The sequence below is a fragment of the Nipponia nippon genome, unplaced genomic scaffold (assembly GCF_047370975.1).
Source record: "Nipponia nippon isolate SJK-2023a ecotype South Korea unplaced genomic scaffold, ASM4737097v1 scaffold_5, whole genome shotgun sequence".
In the NCBI taxonomy this organism is placed as follows: Eukaryota; Metazoa; Chordata; class Aves; order Pelecaniformes; family Threskiornithidae; genus Nipponia; species Nipponia nippon.
The window spans coordinates 31,665,051-31,680,906 of NW_028262369.1; the positions used below are offsets into that span (position 1 = coordinate 31,665,051).

The window sequence follows — 15,856 nt, forward strand, 5'->3', positions numbered from 1 at the left end:
CTTATATGCTAAAAGTACTAAATACCATATAGTTGTTCCCATACCATACCTCTCATTTTCTTTTAATGATATCTGTTAAATTGCTGAGGCTTGATTATTGCCAGCGTAGTGGGTCCTGGCCCATGAGTAAAGCTCAGAGGCACTACAGTAATACGAATACGAAAGCGTATCTTCAAACTGTTTGAGAAAGGAGTGAAATGCAAGCCAACTGTTGGACTACGTGTGTGTCTGAAAGTGGAGGAAATGTGTTTTTAAAAGAAAGCTGCTTAGACTCTGCATGAAAAGATTTTGTGGAGCAAAACGTAAGGATAGTAGGGCTGAAAGCATTTAGGACTTGGACTCTCAAACAGCTCTAAACCCCCCTGCTTTTGAAAAGGCAATCTAAGTGATGATGGCACATAAAACATTGTCAGGAGCACTACTGCAGCCACAGACGTGAGGATTCAGGAGTCATAAACTAATGGGTCTATGGTTAAACGTCACAGAGCTGTCCCGTATGTGAGCTCTGAGCACGCAGCGTGAGGGTGAGGAAGTCTATGAGGATAAACAAGGACTCTTCGCAAACGTAAACGCATCAGGTTGCACATGCATTCTTAATTTGCTTGGTTTTTAATGTCTGTGTGCTTGACTTTGTAGCATTACTCTTCCTACATGACTTGTTAAAATTTGTGTACGATTTCTCAGATCTGTAAAAGGCCAAACTTGAAAACATTAAAATTCCATCATGTGGAAGTGTTTTGACGCCCACAGTGTTTTTCTGTGGGGCTGGATGCTAAGGTCTCCCTCTCAAAGCTATTCTACTTGAGCTTCATGGCCAGCTCTAGTAAGTTGTTTTCTATGAACTGCCTTGGATGAGACATGTAGCCTACCAGACTCTTTTCAGTCATTTGCTAAAAGCAGGGGAGTGCCGAGACAGGAATTTTGGATTCTCCTTCAGGTTCTGGAGAGGGACAGTACATTTTAGGGAGCACTGGACCGTCCTACCTTTCATTCCTACTTGACTGAATGCACCCTATTGCTGTCAACATTGTCCTAGCTCATCCCTATCTCTTTTCCCATGCTGGCTTCTTGCCACCACCAGCCTCCATTCTTGTTCTCTTTGCTTAGTCTCCTCCTTCAAGGATCCTTCTCAAAAGTCCACCTTCTCTTTCTCGCATATTACTCTCTTCTTTCACTACCAGTCCCATCCACTGTTCTACTTCTGACTTCTCATTTTGACTTGCTTCGTTTATCTGCCCATAGTCACCTTTTTTCTTCTCTTCTGATTCCTGTCTCTGTGGTCCAGTGTCCTTTCATGGGCAGTCCCAATTGCCACCAGTTTTCATGGACTACTTTCTCTCCCTTCCAGTCTGTCTTGCAGAGCCCTCATTTTTATGCTTTCCTTTCCCTTCACCCTTGTGAGCTTATAAGTTTTACTTTCTTGTAAAAAACAGGTTGCAGAAACACAACAGATCAACCTCTTTCCCCTGGAGCAGTCATCACAGCATGGCTATGGAGCCTCATGGCTTGTGTGCTTTGCTTGTACCACCTGATGGTACAGAAGACCTTAGATGGCACCTGCTATTTGATACGTTCTAGGAGCTGAGGAATTGAAACAACCTTTCCTTAAGAATAAAATATGCAGAAATTTTTTCAGCAAAAATAGAAGTCTTGAAAGAGCACAGAAAACTGCAGTTTTTCAAAGATTTATGGTGGAGTCAGATGGCAAACAGTACACTCCTGATACACAGGTCAGCAGCGCTTACTGAATGTCATGCTTCTCTGAAGAACTGGAATACCAGAGGTTTTCAAGGAAAGGGCCACCTAACTGTTTAAGCTTAGGCTGAACACTTTTTTTTTTTCTTTAGCCTTAGAAGTAGCTGAATTGGTTTTTGATGAAGTTTTCAAAATACTCCTCTTAAGGCATGCACCCGGCATTGGAAATTTCATCCCAAACAGTTAAAATTTTATTAAACTTATAAGTAACTGAAGACAAGATACTAACATGGAATGTGTTAGGCAGCTTTTCATAGTATGTGGCATTATTAGCTCCTTCTCTAAATCGTGACACTTTTTAATACTGATGAGCCACTAGATATATTTGCAGCTTTATTGTTTCACTGTTCCTACAAATTCATTCATTTTTTGAGAAGGAGCAAGAGGACTTATTTTGCATATGTCATGGAATCTGATACAGAGTCATTGCTTTCGGGATATTATTGAACATTCAAGAACTGTGATATAAGGAACAGTTTTTAAATTAGCATGAATTGCAGTGTTAAGCAGCTATAAATTCATACGGATGGTTTCCTGAAATGCTTGACATAACTCAGCTGCAAGTTGCAGGGTGAAGTTAATTGGCTTTTATGTTTAGGGGAACATATATTGACAATAATCATCTCATTGGCTTTTTTTTTAGTTGATCAATAAGAGGCATGGCAATAAAAAAAAAAAAAGCAGAGTGCTAGTGAATGGTAGTAACCCAAATAAACAGAGTGTGTCAGGAATTCAGACACCCAGAATGGAGCCATGTGCTTAAAGGTGACCTGCAAGGGATTGAGTGAAAAAGAGCGTCTGAACCTTTCTGTGTATAAAGAAAGGCAGAAAAGATGGGGATGGTGACTCTTTCCTGCTTGTTTTTCTTGTCTTGAAAGCAGCAGGCATGTCATCACTGGTATTCCCTGTGTTTGCCAGAAGACCTCTTGGTGGTCTTGCAGGCTGCATCGTGTGAATTCTCTCCCTTTAATTGAAAGGGTGGGGATACTGAATCTTAAACAAAGGTATCTTTTTCCCAAGTGTCAATTAATTATGTTTGATTAAAAAGCATTTTAGAAAATCTGACTGAAAATTATTTCTTCTCATCACTGAATTGCTCAACTCCCATTCTCTTGTGATGTCATGATTTCTTTAGGTCATTAAAGCCTTCAAAATTGATGGGGATCTAATTTCTAAGGTAATTAATAAATTGCAATAGCTGTGTCAAATCCTTATTTATCTATCATGAGGAGGCAAAACACATCCTACATTCCATTTTTATACTTTAAATGATTTTTTTAGTTACCATCACTGCAGCTTTAACACTTTTTCTCATACTTTCCTTGCAGGGGTTTTATAAACTAGTTATGTATTCATTCTTCCATTTATTTTTTCCTCACTAAGTAATGCCAGTGTTATTTGAAACAGGACTCTTACATCTCTGGGTAATTGATTTTAGTAACAACTTTTGTCTTTTCTAAATTACAAAAGTAATGCTATTTGTTGCCAGTGTACAGGGAAAAACCTAACCTGACCTGGCATCTGCTACTGAAAAAAATATAGTGCTCTCACATCATTTCGCTGTCTGTTTCTTACCTATGACACAACCAAGAGAAACTGGTTTGTTGGCAGTCACACACCTGGTCCCGTTTTCATCAAGTTTTCTTTTTCCCTTTTTCTTACTGCATAAAGCTTTGCAATATCAGTGTAATATGCTACTGTAGGAACAGTCAGGAGATGGGCAGCCACGACCTGAACTTTGAGAGAAAATCTATCACTGTTGTGTTTCTAGCCTGTCAGGAGACCTAGGTTAGGTGGCAGTGGTGATGGTTGGTTAGCCCCTACTCTCAAACTTCATCACCCTCCTTAGCATGAGAATCGGCACTGCTTTCAAGACTTATTTCTGAGTTTTTACAGCAAGTGAGCTTTATCCTAATTGTACTTCATTTGTAATAGTGTTACATGTTGAGGCCTATTTTTGTATTTCTCTGCTGTAGATTCATTTCTAGAGGGGATGGGGGGATTTCTGAAGAGGGTATGCTTGATTGCTTGGATCAAAGGCTGCCAGTAGGAGAACTTCCAACAGCTGTGTAGATTTGACTATATTTTGACAGTGGTTATTGCTATGGTAACTCTTGAAGGAACAGGTAAAAGGAAAATAAGGAACAGGGCTGAACTGGGGAAAATAGGGTTAAAAATAGTTTGGCTGAGGAAAGATCTTAGAGAATTAATTACTTACAGAGTGTGCTGTTACTCCAGTGTGGTTAAAGGCTTAGAAATTGGGAGATTGAATATTTGCCAGTTTGGCCCAAAATAATAGTATTTAGTGGGAGAAAAGAGGTTTTTGTTAGAACTGTACCATGGCATTCTTGTACAGCCTGTGTTCCTGTAAAGATCAGTGTATGATTGCCACCAGAGTGATGGAACTTACTACAAAGTGCAAGTTAGAATAAGCTGCCAGCACTGTATTCAGATGTTGTGGAAAACTGTTCAAAAATAAATGTTTTACGTTTCAGTAGACCAAAGTCACTGTTGATGCACAGTCACTGATTGCAGGAGATGGGAATTGCCACAATAGTATATGTGACTATTAGGTATTCCTGGTTGGCAGTTTTATAAATAGATATTTAAACCAAGTTAAACCACCCAGAAACATCAATTGTAGGACTCTTAGAATCTATACTTTCATGTGCGTTTGTGTATGTGATTTAGGTTTTCTATTGCTATCAGTATTTCTCTGAAATAAGAGATCAGTTGCAAAGTAGTTATGTCTTAACTGAAATCATAATCCTCTCCAGACCACCAAATTCTAATAGCAGGATTTTTTTTATTTAAAAAAAAAAAAAAAAAAAAAAGAGAGAGAGAAGGAAAGCACAACCCAAGATGAAGTGTTGCATGTCAGGACCTGTAGTTGGCATCTTCATTAAAAGGATGCAAAAAGCTTGCAGGGCCAGTGTTTTGAATGTCATGATATGTAGCAGCTACCCTGACTGAAAAGAAGTTAATAAATATTGTGGATAACTTTTGCAAATTCATTGATTTGCTGGGTTAGTCTGAAACCTAGTATTTCATATTTCGGGGGTGGTCGGTGGTCCCATTTGTCTTTCCAGCCTGCATTAAGACAGGGTTATATAATGACTGTGTTTGATTTTCTACTTCAGTGGAGCAGCGCGACTTCATTGGAGTGGATGACACAGGAAAAAGATTGCTCTTCATGGCTAATGAAGCTGACTTGGATGAAGAACTTGTCATTAAAAGATCCATCCTTCAGAAGTAAGATTGAGTCCTTCTAATAGAAACTGAACTTGGGATGGGGGAAAATAACTGTGGACTAGGAGTGATGGTTAAAGACAAAATAGGATGAGAAGGGAAGGGGAAAAGCAGCTTTTTCAATATTCAGGGAGCAGTATTTTATTATTCATTACATCATTACAACAAGCTGATAGGCTTGTCGGATACCTTTATTGTGAAAAATTCCAGGGAAAAAAAGGAATGGTGCAAAGGTAACTCTCCTTGAAATGAAGCCAGTTTTGCTATAGTTCAGATACAGATTAGATTCAGAGATTCAGAAGCCGTAGACCTATGTCCGTAAATGAAATTCTAGTCTCATTGGCTGAGTCCCAGACGGATTTACAGAGTATCTGAGAAGGGCTCTCAGGATTTCACAACGCTCTTGTGCATATAAGGCACAAAACCTCAGCTGTGTTTCCAGGCCCAAAAAGATTCATTAGAGAATCCATGTTATATCCACCATTAAACTGCACTGAGGATTTGGATGAATTTATTAAATTCACCAGACTAGCTGAGCTTCCTGCACAGCATAATTCATATCCATTAGTAGAAGAATGAAAGATGGCTTGTTGCTCTTTATGCTCTTCTGTACAGTGATTTTAGTTTTCTCGGACACACATTGTCTGACATTTTCTGTGGAAAGCTCTGCTGGCTCCTTCCGACCCAGCCTTTGTAGTCTGTCCCAGGCTGACAGTCAGATTTTCTCCTCTGTGAGATTAGACACCTGTGGGGCAGGCATCTGAGAGCTGGGAAATTCATCCATGTGGACCTTGTAAGTCAAGGATGAGGACATCTGGGATCTGCTCCCAGATAATCTCTTCTGTGAAAATGCCCCTGGTGTGTGCTGTAGGCCACAGCTAGGTGTAATCTTTCCTTGAACATCCTGCTACCAGATGCCAGGGAGGTGCTGTGTGCCCATGGAAAGATGACTCCTCTTCTGCCTGAGTTTAAGGATTACCCTAGAAGGAAGGTGGTCAAGAGTGAGCCATGTGTTAACTGCTGCGATGGAAAGAGCCTGTCTCAGCGTGTTCCCACTGGCTTTCTCCTGGGTTTTTCCTGGACGTGGCAGGGACCAAGCTGCAGGCAAGCCTTCTGTACGCACACAGCAGCTGATCTGCATAGTGTAGGAAATTCAGCACTGGTGCATTCTGTGTTTTTGAGCAAAGACTAATAGATCTATTTTGGGCTAGGGAAGAATATTTTATCTACTGTTAGTCATAGGCTTGTCTTTTTGGCTTTCTCCTAGCACTAGCGGGTGGCTGTGATATAGCAACTTAGAAATTGCTGTAACATGTGTGATCTTAGTTGACCTCTGATTTTACAGGTTCATCTAACCAGAGGATTCTCATTCCTGTTACCCTATAGCTAAATTAATCAGGCTTTATCCTGCGGGCAAAACTTTGCCTTCAGGAACACCTGTTCAGATACATTGTCTTCAGCAGATCTTCTTGAGCGTAACTGTTTGGGATTTGGTGCATGTAGTGTTGGGGATATACAGATAGGATAAAAATCTGTATGTCTCCCTGTCTTTCTTACATTTCCATGTGCACAGCTATCAAAGCTAATGTAAAGTGTTAACCACCTTCCAAGTAAAGCCCACAGATGATAGGATAGTCTAGAAGAACAAAGAGAGAAGGTCTGCTAAGTGTTAAAAAGAAGACAAAAAAAATTAAGAAAAAGATGCTTTCGAGAATCAGGCCAGTATCCACCTGAGTGAGCCTCTGACATCTAACATTGGGCCAGTATCCACCTGGGTGAGCCTCTGACATCTGAAACTGCCTGCTGTGGATGCTCATGGGCTCTCTGTTTTACAGCTGCCATCTTGGAGCAACTCTGAGGGAAGCAAAAGAGCGTATGGAAATTGTCAAATATTTTCAAATGAGGCAATTCCAGGGTAGCAACAACTGTGGGAGCTCTAGGAAGACAAAGTGTTGGCAGCTACTGATGTTTTAACCACTGTGTTGTCTAGACCTGCTCAAACCCTGACTTTCTCATGTGAGAAACAAAAGCGACGCTTAAAATGATCTTTGAAGTCTTTTTTTTTAATACATCATAGTAAAGCAAGGAGAGGGAAAAAAAAAAAAAAAAGAGCAAGCCCAATCTCGTTTTTCTTCATGGATCACTTGATGTGACTGACTTTCAGCTACCATGTTGGCCGTTTCTTGATCTCTGGACTTTGTTTTGATGAAATAACAGACTTTGTGGCAAGATGGGAGAATTTCCAGTACACTCATTCGTTCCTCTGTAAAATACAATAGATGTTTTGAGGGTGTTGCTTTTGTTTGTTTTGCTTTTAATGGTCCCTTTGAAGGGCTATGGTGGTCTTGTTACATGAACTCTAGAACTCCTTTAGTGCTTGTTTTGCTCTTCAGATCCTTTTCTTTTTCTATTTTCTTTTTTTCTCTCCCTTTTTAAGGAGGGGAGTGGAAGGAGGGACAGGGAGGGAGTGGTGAAAGGAATGGGAAGAGGGAAAATGAACTTTTCTTTAAAGCTAGGAATCCTATTACTGGTAAAAATCTAGATCCCATGCAGAAATGGTTCAAAGGACCTTTGGCTTCCCCTCCTCACAGGAGGGAAGTTGTGTTGACAAAACATCCAAAGCTGTAGAACGCTAATTTAAATCCTTGAAGAAAAACCTTTTTCCTGACCTTTGCCTTCTTCCTATCACTAGATTTCACGCTCTTCACTTTCCTGCTATAAAAGAGCAGCTGGTGGGGAGGGACAGGGGAAAACACACATTCTCCTGAGTACCTGTTGAGTATTAAATATTTATTTGCTCTTGACTCAGGCATTTTGTAATAACAAAAGTGTTACAGAGTGAAACATTTTAATAGGATTTCTAAGTTTATGTGTGACCTGTTATTCTCTTTCTCAGTTTGGTTAGGATTTCTTTTCCAGATCCGTTGTTTTGATTTGTTTTGGGGTTTTGTGAGTTGTGGATAGCCATTTTGGTTTTGAGAATGCCTCTCCTTGTTGCACCACAGAAAGGAGCCTGGATTTTGCTCCTTTGCTTGCCAGAGCAAATCTGGCACAGCTTTCCATTCAGCTGTTAAAATTGTCTCCCCCCCCCATGCTGTTAATCACCCTGATGACAAGTCCCACAGGTAGGATCCTCCCTCCAGTAAACAAGTGCAAAACAGTATCAAATACATCCATCCAGGCACGTTTTCGTGTGCATCAGGATGAGCTAGGAGACAAATTTATTGGTGGTGCCTAGAGAGACTAATGCTGCTGGAGAAAGCATTTTCAAGGAAATGGTTCCCTGTTTGGGTAATGAGAGCTTATAAAAAGCCATGAACAGCCTGTGCATGTCATTCACTTTGGCAAATAGCTGCAAGATGAGATACTAGAATGAAAGAAATACAGTTTGGGGAAGTTTCAGAGCCAGCTTAGGGCCCTTTGAAGAGAAAAAAAATAAAGTTATGTGCTCATCCCTGGAGCCTGGTTTTACCGGTGACATCTCTGACTTGGGTCTTGGCAGGATGAAGGAGTGAGGAAATGATGAGAATTCCATAGCTGCCACCGTTGCTTTCGGAGGGGGCAAAGGTATTTGTTTTCAAAGCACGATTACAATGGACAGGGAGCTTTTTGCTCCACCTCTGATATTTATGGTCATGCAAAGTGAGACAGTAAAAGACACCTGTTGGAGCAGGTCTAAATTTGGAGCATTTCCTTTTAAGATCTTGTGGGCTGTGTAAGGGTGAGTTCAGCCTTCGTGGGTGTTCTGTCTGCACAGACGCAGGTGCAGGGCTTCTCCTAGAGAATATGTTAATAAATCACCATGACAATTCCAGCTACTTATTACCTCATGTGCTTCAGACAGAAAGGAATACCTCATCTATAAATATATACAGTACTAACATTAGTAACCTTGAAGTAACAATACAGATCTGTTTTTAAGATATTTTAATAAAAAGAGGGGGGTAAGATGGGGGAGGGTTTTTTCTTCCTTTTCCCCTTGCATCATGAGAGTAAAAATGAATGGTGTAGTATAATTTTAAAAGTCAGCGTTGCCAAGTGGGTAGGTAATGGGAGTTCAGGAATAGCTTTGATACACTTGATTTCCTTTCTGTTGCCTTGGGATATTGCCTTTTTTTCTGCTGATAATTTGTTTTAAATAAGTGGATCATATATAAACACACTGCAACTTCCTTAGTGTTTCTGTTCTCTGAAACTGCCTTCCTTGGGAAACTGGCATGTCTGAAATACTCTGCCACTCCTGTGGTGCTTCTTTTGTGTTTGTTTTTTTTTCTTTTAAAATCTACTTCCATGAGAGAGGCTGGGAATGACACAGGTATAGGCAGATGCACCACTGTGTAAAGCATCCTAAACTAGATCATGGGCAGATGTCCTCTTCCAGATCCAGCTGTGCTGGTGAAGGGGGCCACCACCTCCATCTTGCCCCCAGCTGGATGTATGATCAAGTACTTCATAAGCCACATGCATCAAAATGAGTTGCACTACTTTTAATAGATTAAACAGCAGAACTTTGATAACTTGGTTCTTTGTGCATTAGGGAGTGGTCCCCACAAGCAGTGCCACTGGCAGGGAAGGGAGGGATGCAGTAACCCAAGTCAATAGGAAAATTCTGAGGAGCAACTCAGGGCAGACCAGAGAGCAAAAACTCTTTGCTGGGCTCAGCTGTCTTCAGGATGAATATACATGTATTATCTTTGGTGGTGTTCCCGTGTTGGAAAAATCAGTAGTTTTTACTATTAGCAAACATTTGTTACTAAGTTTCCTTTGCATTCAAGTGATATTTTGAGGAATGCCATGGAAAGATGTTGGATATATCTTTTTTTCTCTAAAATGTGACTTTTGGAGAGTGATGCATAGATCTTCATGTCTGTCTTGTTAGTCCAGATCTGGTCTTGCAGTTATTCCAGATCTGCTCTTTTCATAAATAAAAATAAAATTTTCTGACTAGCATCCAGAAAATAAGTCAGGTTCTTTTTGGCTCCTCCATCACAAAAATAGAAATTGTATGTGTTGATTTAGGTAATAATCCTTTTGCAGATGCACAAGCCAGAAAAGAATCTGGTTCCCCTTCCCAGAACTGAATTGGTTTCACAGTACTAGTAAGAATTTAGAAAGTTGTAAAAAGTTATTTTAGCCAGTAAAGCAAGTGGATCTGACTCTGAATCAAAATAAGGGAACTGGGTCTATTGAATAAGAGTGTGTGATTTTTACACACTAACTTCTCGGACTATAACCACACTTTTAAAATGTTGGTGTAGCTTTAATCATATTTCTTTACAAAAGAGGATTTTGCTGAACATTTCAGAAAAAGATACTGGCCTGTGAGTTGTTGTTTGAGCTGTGAGTTGGGAGTAGACGTTCTCAAGATGCCCTTGAAGGTCTTGCTTGCCTGTTTAGAAGTTTCTCAGTTCACTAGGAATAGCTGCTGTAACTAAAAGGCATTCATTTTCTCAGAAAGTTTGCCTTTTTTATTATGCATTTAAACTTTGCTCAATTTGCTCTGCTTTTTCTGTAAATATGTTGGGGATGAGTGTAGCCTTCAACTTCAGAAACGGAGTATTTTTTAAATGATTTATTGTTTTAAAAATGGATGTAGCCAAATATAAGGAAAACATTTTAATTTGGTGTTTTTATGCTTGTACAATAAATGTGAACATACTATCAAAGCAGTTTGTGAGACATCGACTTTATATTTTAAAGAACATACTTACATATACTTACATACAATATTACTGATATTACTGATATTTTACTGCTATTACTGTTGCTTCCACAGGATTTTATTGTGTTTTGCTGCTGCCGTGTTATTTTATTCATTCACTGGGGGGGTTGAAAGGAATGTACAACAGATCCAGGTCCTATTTATAAAAGAAAGGTCATGCCATGTCTTGACAGCTTGTACAGGTAAGAGGTCATGAATCTTAGAATCTGGAATATTAGCAACAACTTCTGTTGAATGTAGCTATAGAAAGACTTATTGGCAACGGATTTAATTTTACTGCAAGATTCTTGCCAGCGTTACAGTACGCATAAGACTAAAAGCAGAGAGCGTGAGGCTCAGCGTTTGGTTTCTAATCGTCAGTAAATGTATGTTGCGCAGATCGTGATTAGTCATTTGTCTGTCTGTCTGCTGCGGTCTCAGACCAGCACTTAGCCCGTGATTCAGTTTTACTTTTCGGAGGTTTCAAAGGAGGAAGAGCTGACTGTATTGCTTGGACACCCTTGAGTCCATGTGACTTGGTAAATGCAGTGCTCTGAGTGAGTCATCAGGTTGGACAATACTGAAGTTGAATCTCGCTCATTGTTACTGTTAGCCAGGCTTGGGTCTTGAAAAGATGACAAATGCTCTGCTCCTTTCAGAAGGATGTCTTAATATTTTAATACAGTTGCCACTGTGTAGTTTTTAGCAACGCTGTGAGTTAGTTTCTTTCGGAGAGTTGATGGGAAATGCAGCCATTACTGGTTGTTTCTGTGACATATTTACCTCCATTGATCCAGATGTAACCTGTATGATCAAAAAGTTCCTCTGAACGGTCTGGTTAGGGGCGAGATGCAGAATGATCAGTTATTTGCTTTTAATGTATGTTTTCAGCCATAGTGTGTATTCATTAGAACTGCCTGTTGAAATCCGAGAGTTTCAGCTTGCGTCCAGCGATCCCAGAATGACCAGTATACGACAGAGGGGCACAGACTCCTTATTGTGCGGTTGGGATGGTACAGAGAAAAAAAAAAGCCAAAGGTCAGAGGAGTTATCCCTGCTTGTGCGAGCGCTGTCAGGCTCTCCCCTACTACATGTCCGCCATGTGTTCCTCATCAGCGGGATGTGGAACTCCATGACGCAGAGCAGACTGGAATGCGGAGTTAGTTAACACCCGCCGTTGGGGAATTTATCAGCCAATGTGGAATATGGGGGGGGGGGGAGGAAACAGCCTAGTTTAAAGCAAAGTAAGGGTGAAATGAGGCATGTGACTGTTCCTCTTCAGTTAAAAGGTCTGATTCTGCTTGGGGCTGAGGTCCTGGCTCCCAAGCCCAGCCAAAGCTTGTGGTTCCCTTACTGTTCCGTGTTACTGATTTTTTTGTTTGTTTGGTTTGTTTTGTTTTTTAATCCTTTAAATTGTCATGCTTAGCAGAAGATTTTTGCAGGGGGCTGGAGGGAAATACCCTTGGGATTTTTGTAACGAACCATTCATCTAGTTTATTGTAAGAAACCTGGACTTTGAAGAGCCTTTCCTTCATCCTGGTTGTTGAGATCCCAAATCACTAACTTGCAGGGATACATAAAAGCGATAGCCTCTCCGTTAAAATTAGTTACACTTGGTATCAATTGAACTGTAGTTGCATAATATTTTTAGTGCTGATTTATTACACTTACTTCATGGCTACTGTGAACTCTAACCTGGATGATTTACTGTGATGTTTAGCACTGCTAAGAATATTGTGAAAGTCATAATGGGAAGAGTCAGAATATAAAATTAGCTGGCTGAAGGTGTGTGTGTGCCCACGATCTTTATTGGGTTCACATTCTACTTTACTCGCAGCAAATATATATCTTTCAAAATGTTTCCATTCATTCAGAATACAATGCTGAATTCCCTCTTGAATAGCCGTTGTGTGGTTCTCCCCAAACAGCATTGTGCTGGCAGTTTCTGGAATTACACAGGAAATGAAGAGCATAGCAAACTTTCCTTTCTCTTGCTAAGACATGCTCCCCGGGAGTTCTTCCAGTAGATCGAGTAAATAGCAGAGATCTATTCCTACAGGCAGCATGTCCTCTATGTTTCTGCTTTGAGAAATCCTCATTTTTGCTGGCTTTAAATCCTTCCTTTCTTCATCAAATTTATTGCACCATTTCCTCAGCTAGAGAAGATTAGATAGAGCTTCCTTTTACATGCAGTAAAACTTCTTACCCACTTGTCTTAGAGATTTCTTATAGGACTCTCCCCTTCCCCAGTCACCAAATACAAAATACTCTGTTAGGAATTAAGAGGAGATGTCTATTAGACCTTGATATGTAAACTGGCAATGCAGAATGCTATATCTTGCACAATTACTCATTCTAAGCATAATTTACATGTACCTGCATATTGACCAGCAGTAGCTGTTGATATTACTTGGGTCAATCATCTTGAAATCCTTTAACCTTTTAAAAAAATATAGGGGGGTGGTATTTATAATTCAGGTTAGTGGAAGCTCAAGATTTTGAAAAATCTGGGTCAGTCAATAGAGAGAGATTTTAAAAGGGAATAATTTAGGGCCTTCAGACAGAAAAAATTTGGCTGATGGACTTTAATTAAACTCCAAGGGTTGGAAGCAAACCAGTGAGGAAGCAAGGGAAATTCAAGTTAAAGCTCAACTTCTAGTTTTTCTGTGTATAAATCCTCCAGCAGCTGGTGATATTTGCGAGAGCACAAGAGACTGTCTTTCAGTATTCCCTTTGATTTTATTTTTTTCCCTGTGCTTTACTATTCCTAAGGTGTAGCATTAAATACCATTTCAGAAGCTATGTGTGTCCCTAACTTCTCTGTCCCATCCCTGTGGTACATGTGTTCATAAATGTATGCGTGCATGTGTAATATATAGCTGCTTTGTTCACTAATGTATGGGTACAGCATTTCTAGAACTAGGTATTTATTTTTGTCAGTTCCCCCCCCCCCCCCCCCGAATAAGCTACAGCATTTCTGAAAATACCTCTGAAATTCCCACTTCTGTGACTTTGAGCCTTAGCCAGGTAGAATAGTAATAACAGAATCACGGCCAGCAGTGCCATAAATTTCAACTAAAGTATCGGGCAAGAAGGCTGATTTCTGTTTGTACTGTTGTTAGAGATATTTATGCAGGGCAGGTCTTTCAGCAAGTGTGATTATTTTCAGAGAGGCCCTCTCTCCATTCTTGCATTAGAATGTGCTGGGGATGTGTGCGGGGAACGGCACCTGACGAACAGCGGCCAGACACAAGGAATAAAATCCCTTGGGAATGAGACTTCTCTTTATGGCCATTTTTCACTTCTAAGGCCACTTGAAAAATATTGTTCTTCAGGTAGATCTCCTTCCTAGATCCCTGGGTTAGCATTTGGGTGCCTGCCATTTTCCCAGACCAAGGAGCTACTGAAGACTTAAGCTTTTCAAGTAGGAAAGTATGCGAGCACATATTTTGCCGCACCAGACGCTATTGAAAGAATAATGGACCCTTCCCACATTCAACTCCATTCTTCTTGCACTCGCTCCCAGACCTCTGGAGCCACTGTGCTAGCAAATGATTACATTCTGCCTCTCTTCCGTAACTCTTCCTAAACAAAATGTTAATTGAGATGTTGATTTGTACAATTTAGATTCCTTTGTTAAGTCAGTCTAGTTAAAAGTAGCCTCTGGCTATTGAGGGGATAGATCAGTGAGACAAATTAGTGCTTGCTGGTATGTTTTGCTGTGTCTTACCCTTTGAGAAAATAGTATATATTTCAGATTTAAGGAATATGTCTCTTGCATGTGTTTGTTTTAGATGTACCCCATGATAGTGTAGCTCTAGAACACAGGATTCTGTGTGTTTTCTGATGTACATTATTACATGAAGGAAGCAACCTGGAAAAAAGTAGACTTTAGCATTTTTTTGCTATGCCCTTAATGTTTGTCAATTGAAAAGAAGGGGTTATGATACTAGGGATGTTAAATAGATTCCAGGCTTTTGTATGTGACAGGGATAACCTTGTGCCTGGGGTAAAAAATGACTTCTCATGTCCTGGACAACTGTTGACTTAAAGGGTTTGCAGAAAAGTTGTCTGACCTTACCTCTCAGTAATCTATTCTTGTCTTTGGAAAAAAAAATAGAAATGTTAATCTGTTTGGTTGTTGTAAAGAACCATTGCAATAAGCAACCTTTGTGTTTACAGAGGAAGAGTTCTCTTGTTCTATAGGTGATCTGGTGCTGGAAAGGGTAAAAGTTGAACGTGGGAATTGATGTGCTATCACCTGTTTGCATTAAGAATGTCTTGTAATTAATATACAGAGAGATCTCACTTCTCTACTGGGCTTTGTGGCCTTGAGAAGTCCACTGAATGTTTGTCTCATACGTTCTTTGCTTTTTAAAATGAACGCAATATTACTTTCCCGTCTCATAGGGGCATAACTCATGAATGTTTACGTCAGTGCTGTAAATGTAAAATGCTGCTCTGAGTACAGGGTATTAACTGTTGGCTTTCCTACATTTAGAATCAGAATAGTAGTTGTTCAAACGACCTGCAGGAAGCAGCTGATAGAGCACTGTGTACAGCACGAGCTACAGATCGTGTTTAAACCTAGATCTTCAGTTTCAGCCCTTGCATTTCTGCACGCCAGACGCCAGTAGTATTTAAATGTATTATTGTGTAGTTTATCATGCGTTACATTGTTATGCGCTGCTATTCTTATCACTTCACTGTCTCTAATTTCCTTTCAAGGTACTCATTCTCCAGTTTTTCATACAAAAGCACTGGACATACAGTGCAAAACGAAATATGTTTTCTTTTGCGTTAACAAGCCACTGCTCCTGAGCGTACACGATCGAATTTGTAGATAGGCGGTTCCTTGCGTGCGCACGAACTGGTTTCACAAACGCTGGCTTGCGCCTGGCACAGCTGGCAGCAGCGCACCTGAGCTAACATGCGAGCGGCTGCGCTGCTGCCAGGGCCGGGCGCGCAGAGCAGCTCCTGAGCTAGCGAGTCCTGCGGGGGCTCAGGGCACGCCGTGGAAGTACCAGAAGGACTGGGCAGGAGCCAGTTCTGCTGCAGAAATAGTAGTATCGTCTAGGCTTTCTCAGGTCCATATCACTCTGGATAAAGGGGAAAAAGTGATGCTTATGTTTCTTAATTCTTGCGTTTGTC

The 15,856-nt window shown here is 40.4% G+C and overlaps 1 protein-coding gene across 9 annotated transcripts in view; it reads left to right on the plus strand.

Moving 5' to 3' along the window:
* The window catches only part of EIF2B3 (eukaryotic translation initiation factor 2B subunit gamma), a 108,525-nt gene that overhangs the window by 22,540 nt on the left and 70,129 nt on the right, over positions 1–15,856 (plus strand). For all 9 annotated transcript variants that reach the window (XR_015698815.1, XR_015698817.1, XR_015698816.1 and 6 more), the window contains exon 5: positions 4,896–5,007. Coding sequence is in view for 2 of the 9 variants with exons in the window: in XM_087732105.1 (XP_087588231.1) it covers positions 4,896–5,007 (112 nt within the window). In the remaining 7 variants the exon portion in view is untranslated. The remainder of the gene's footprint in view (positions 1–4,895; positions 5,008–15,856) is intronic.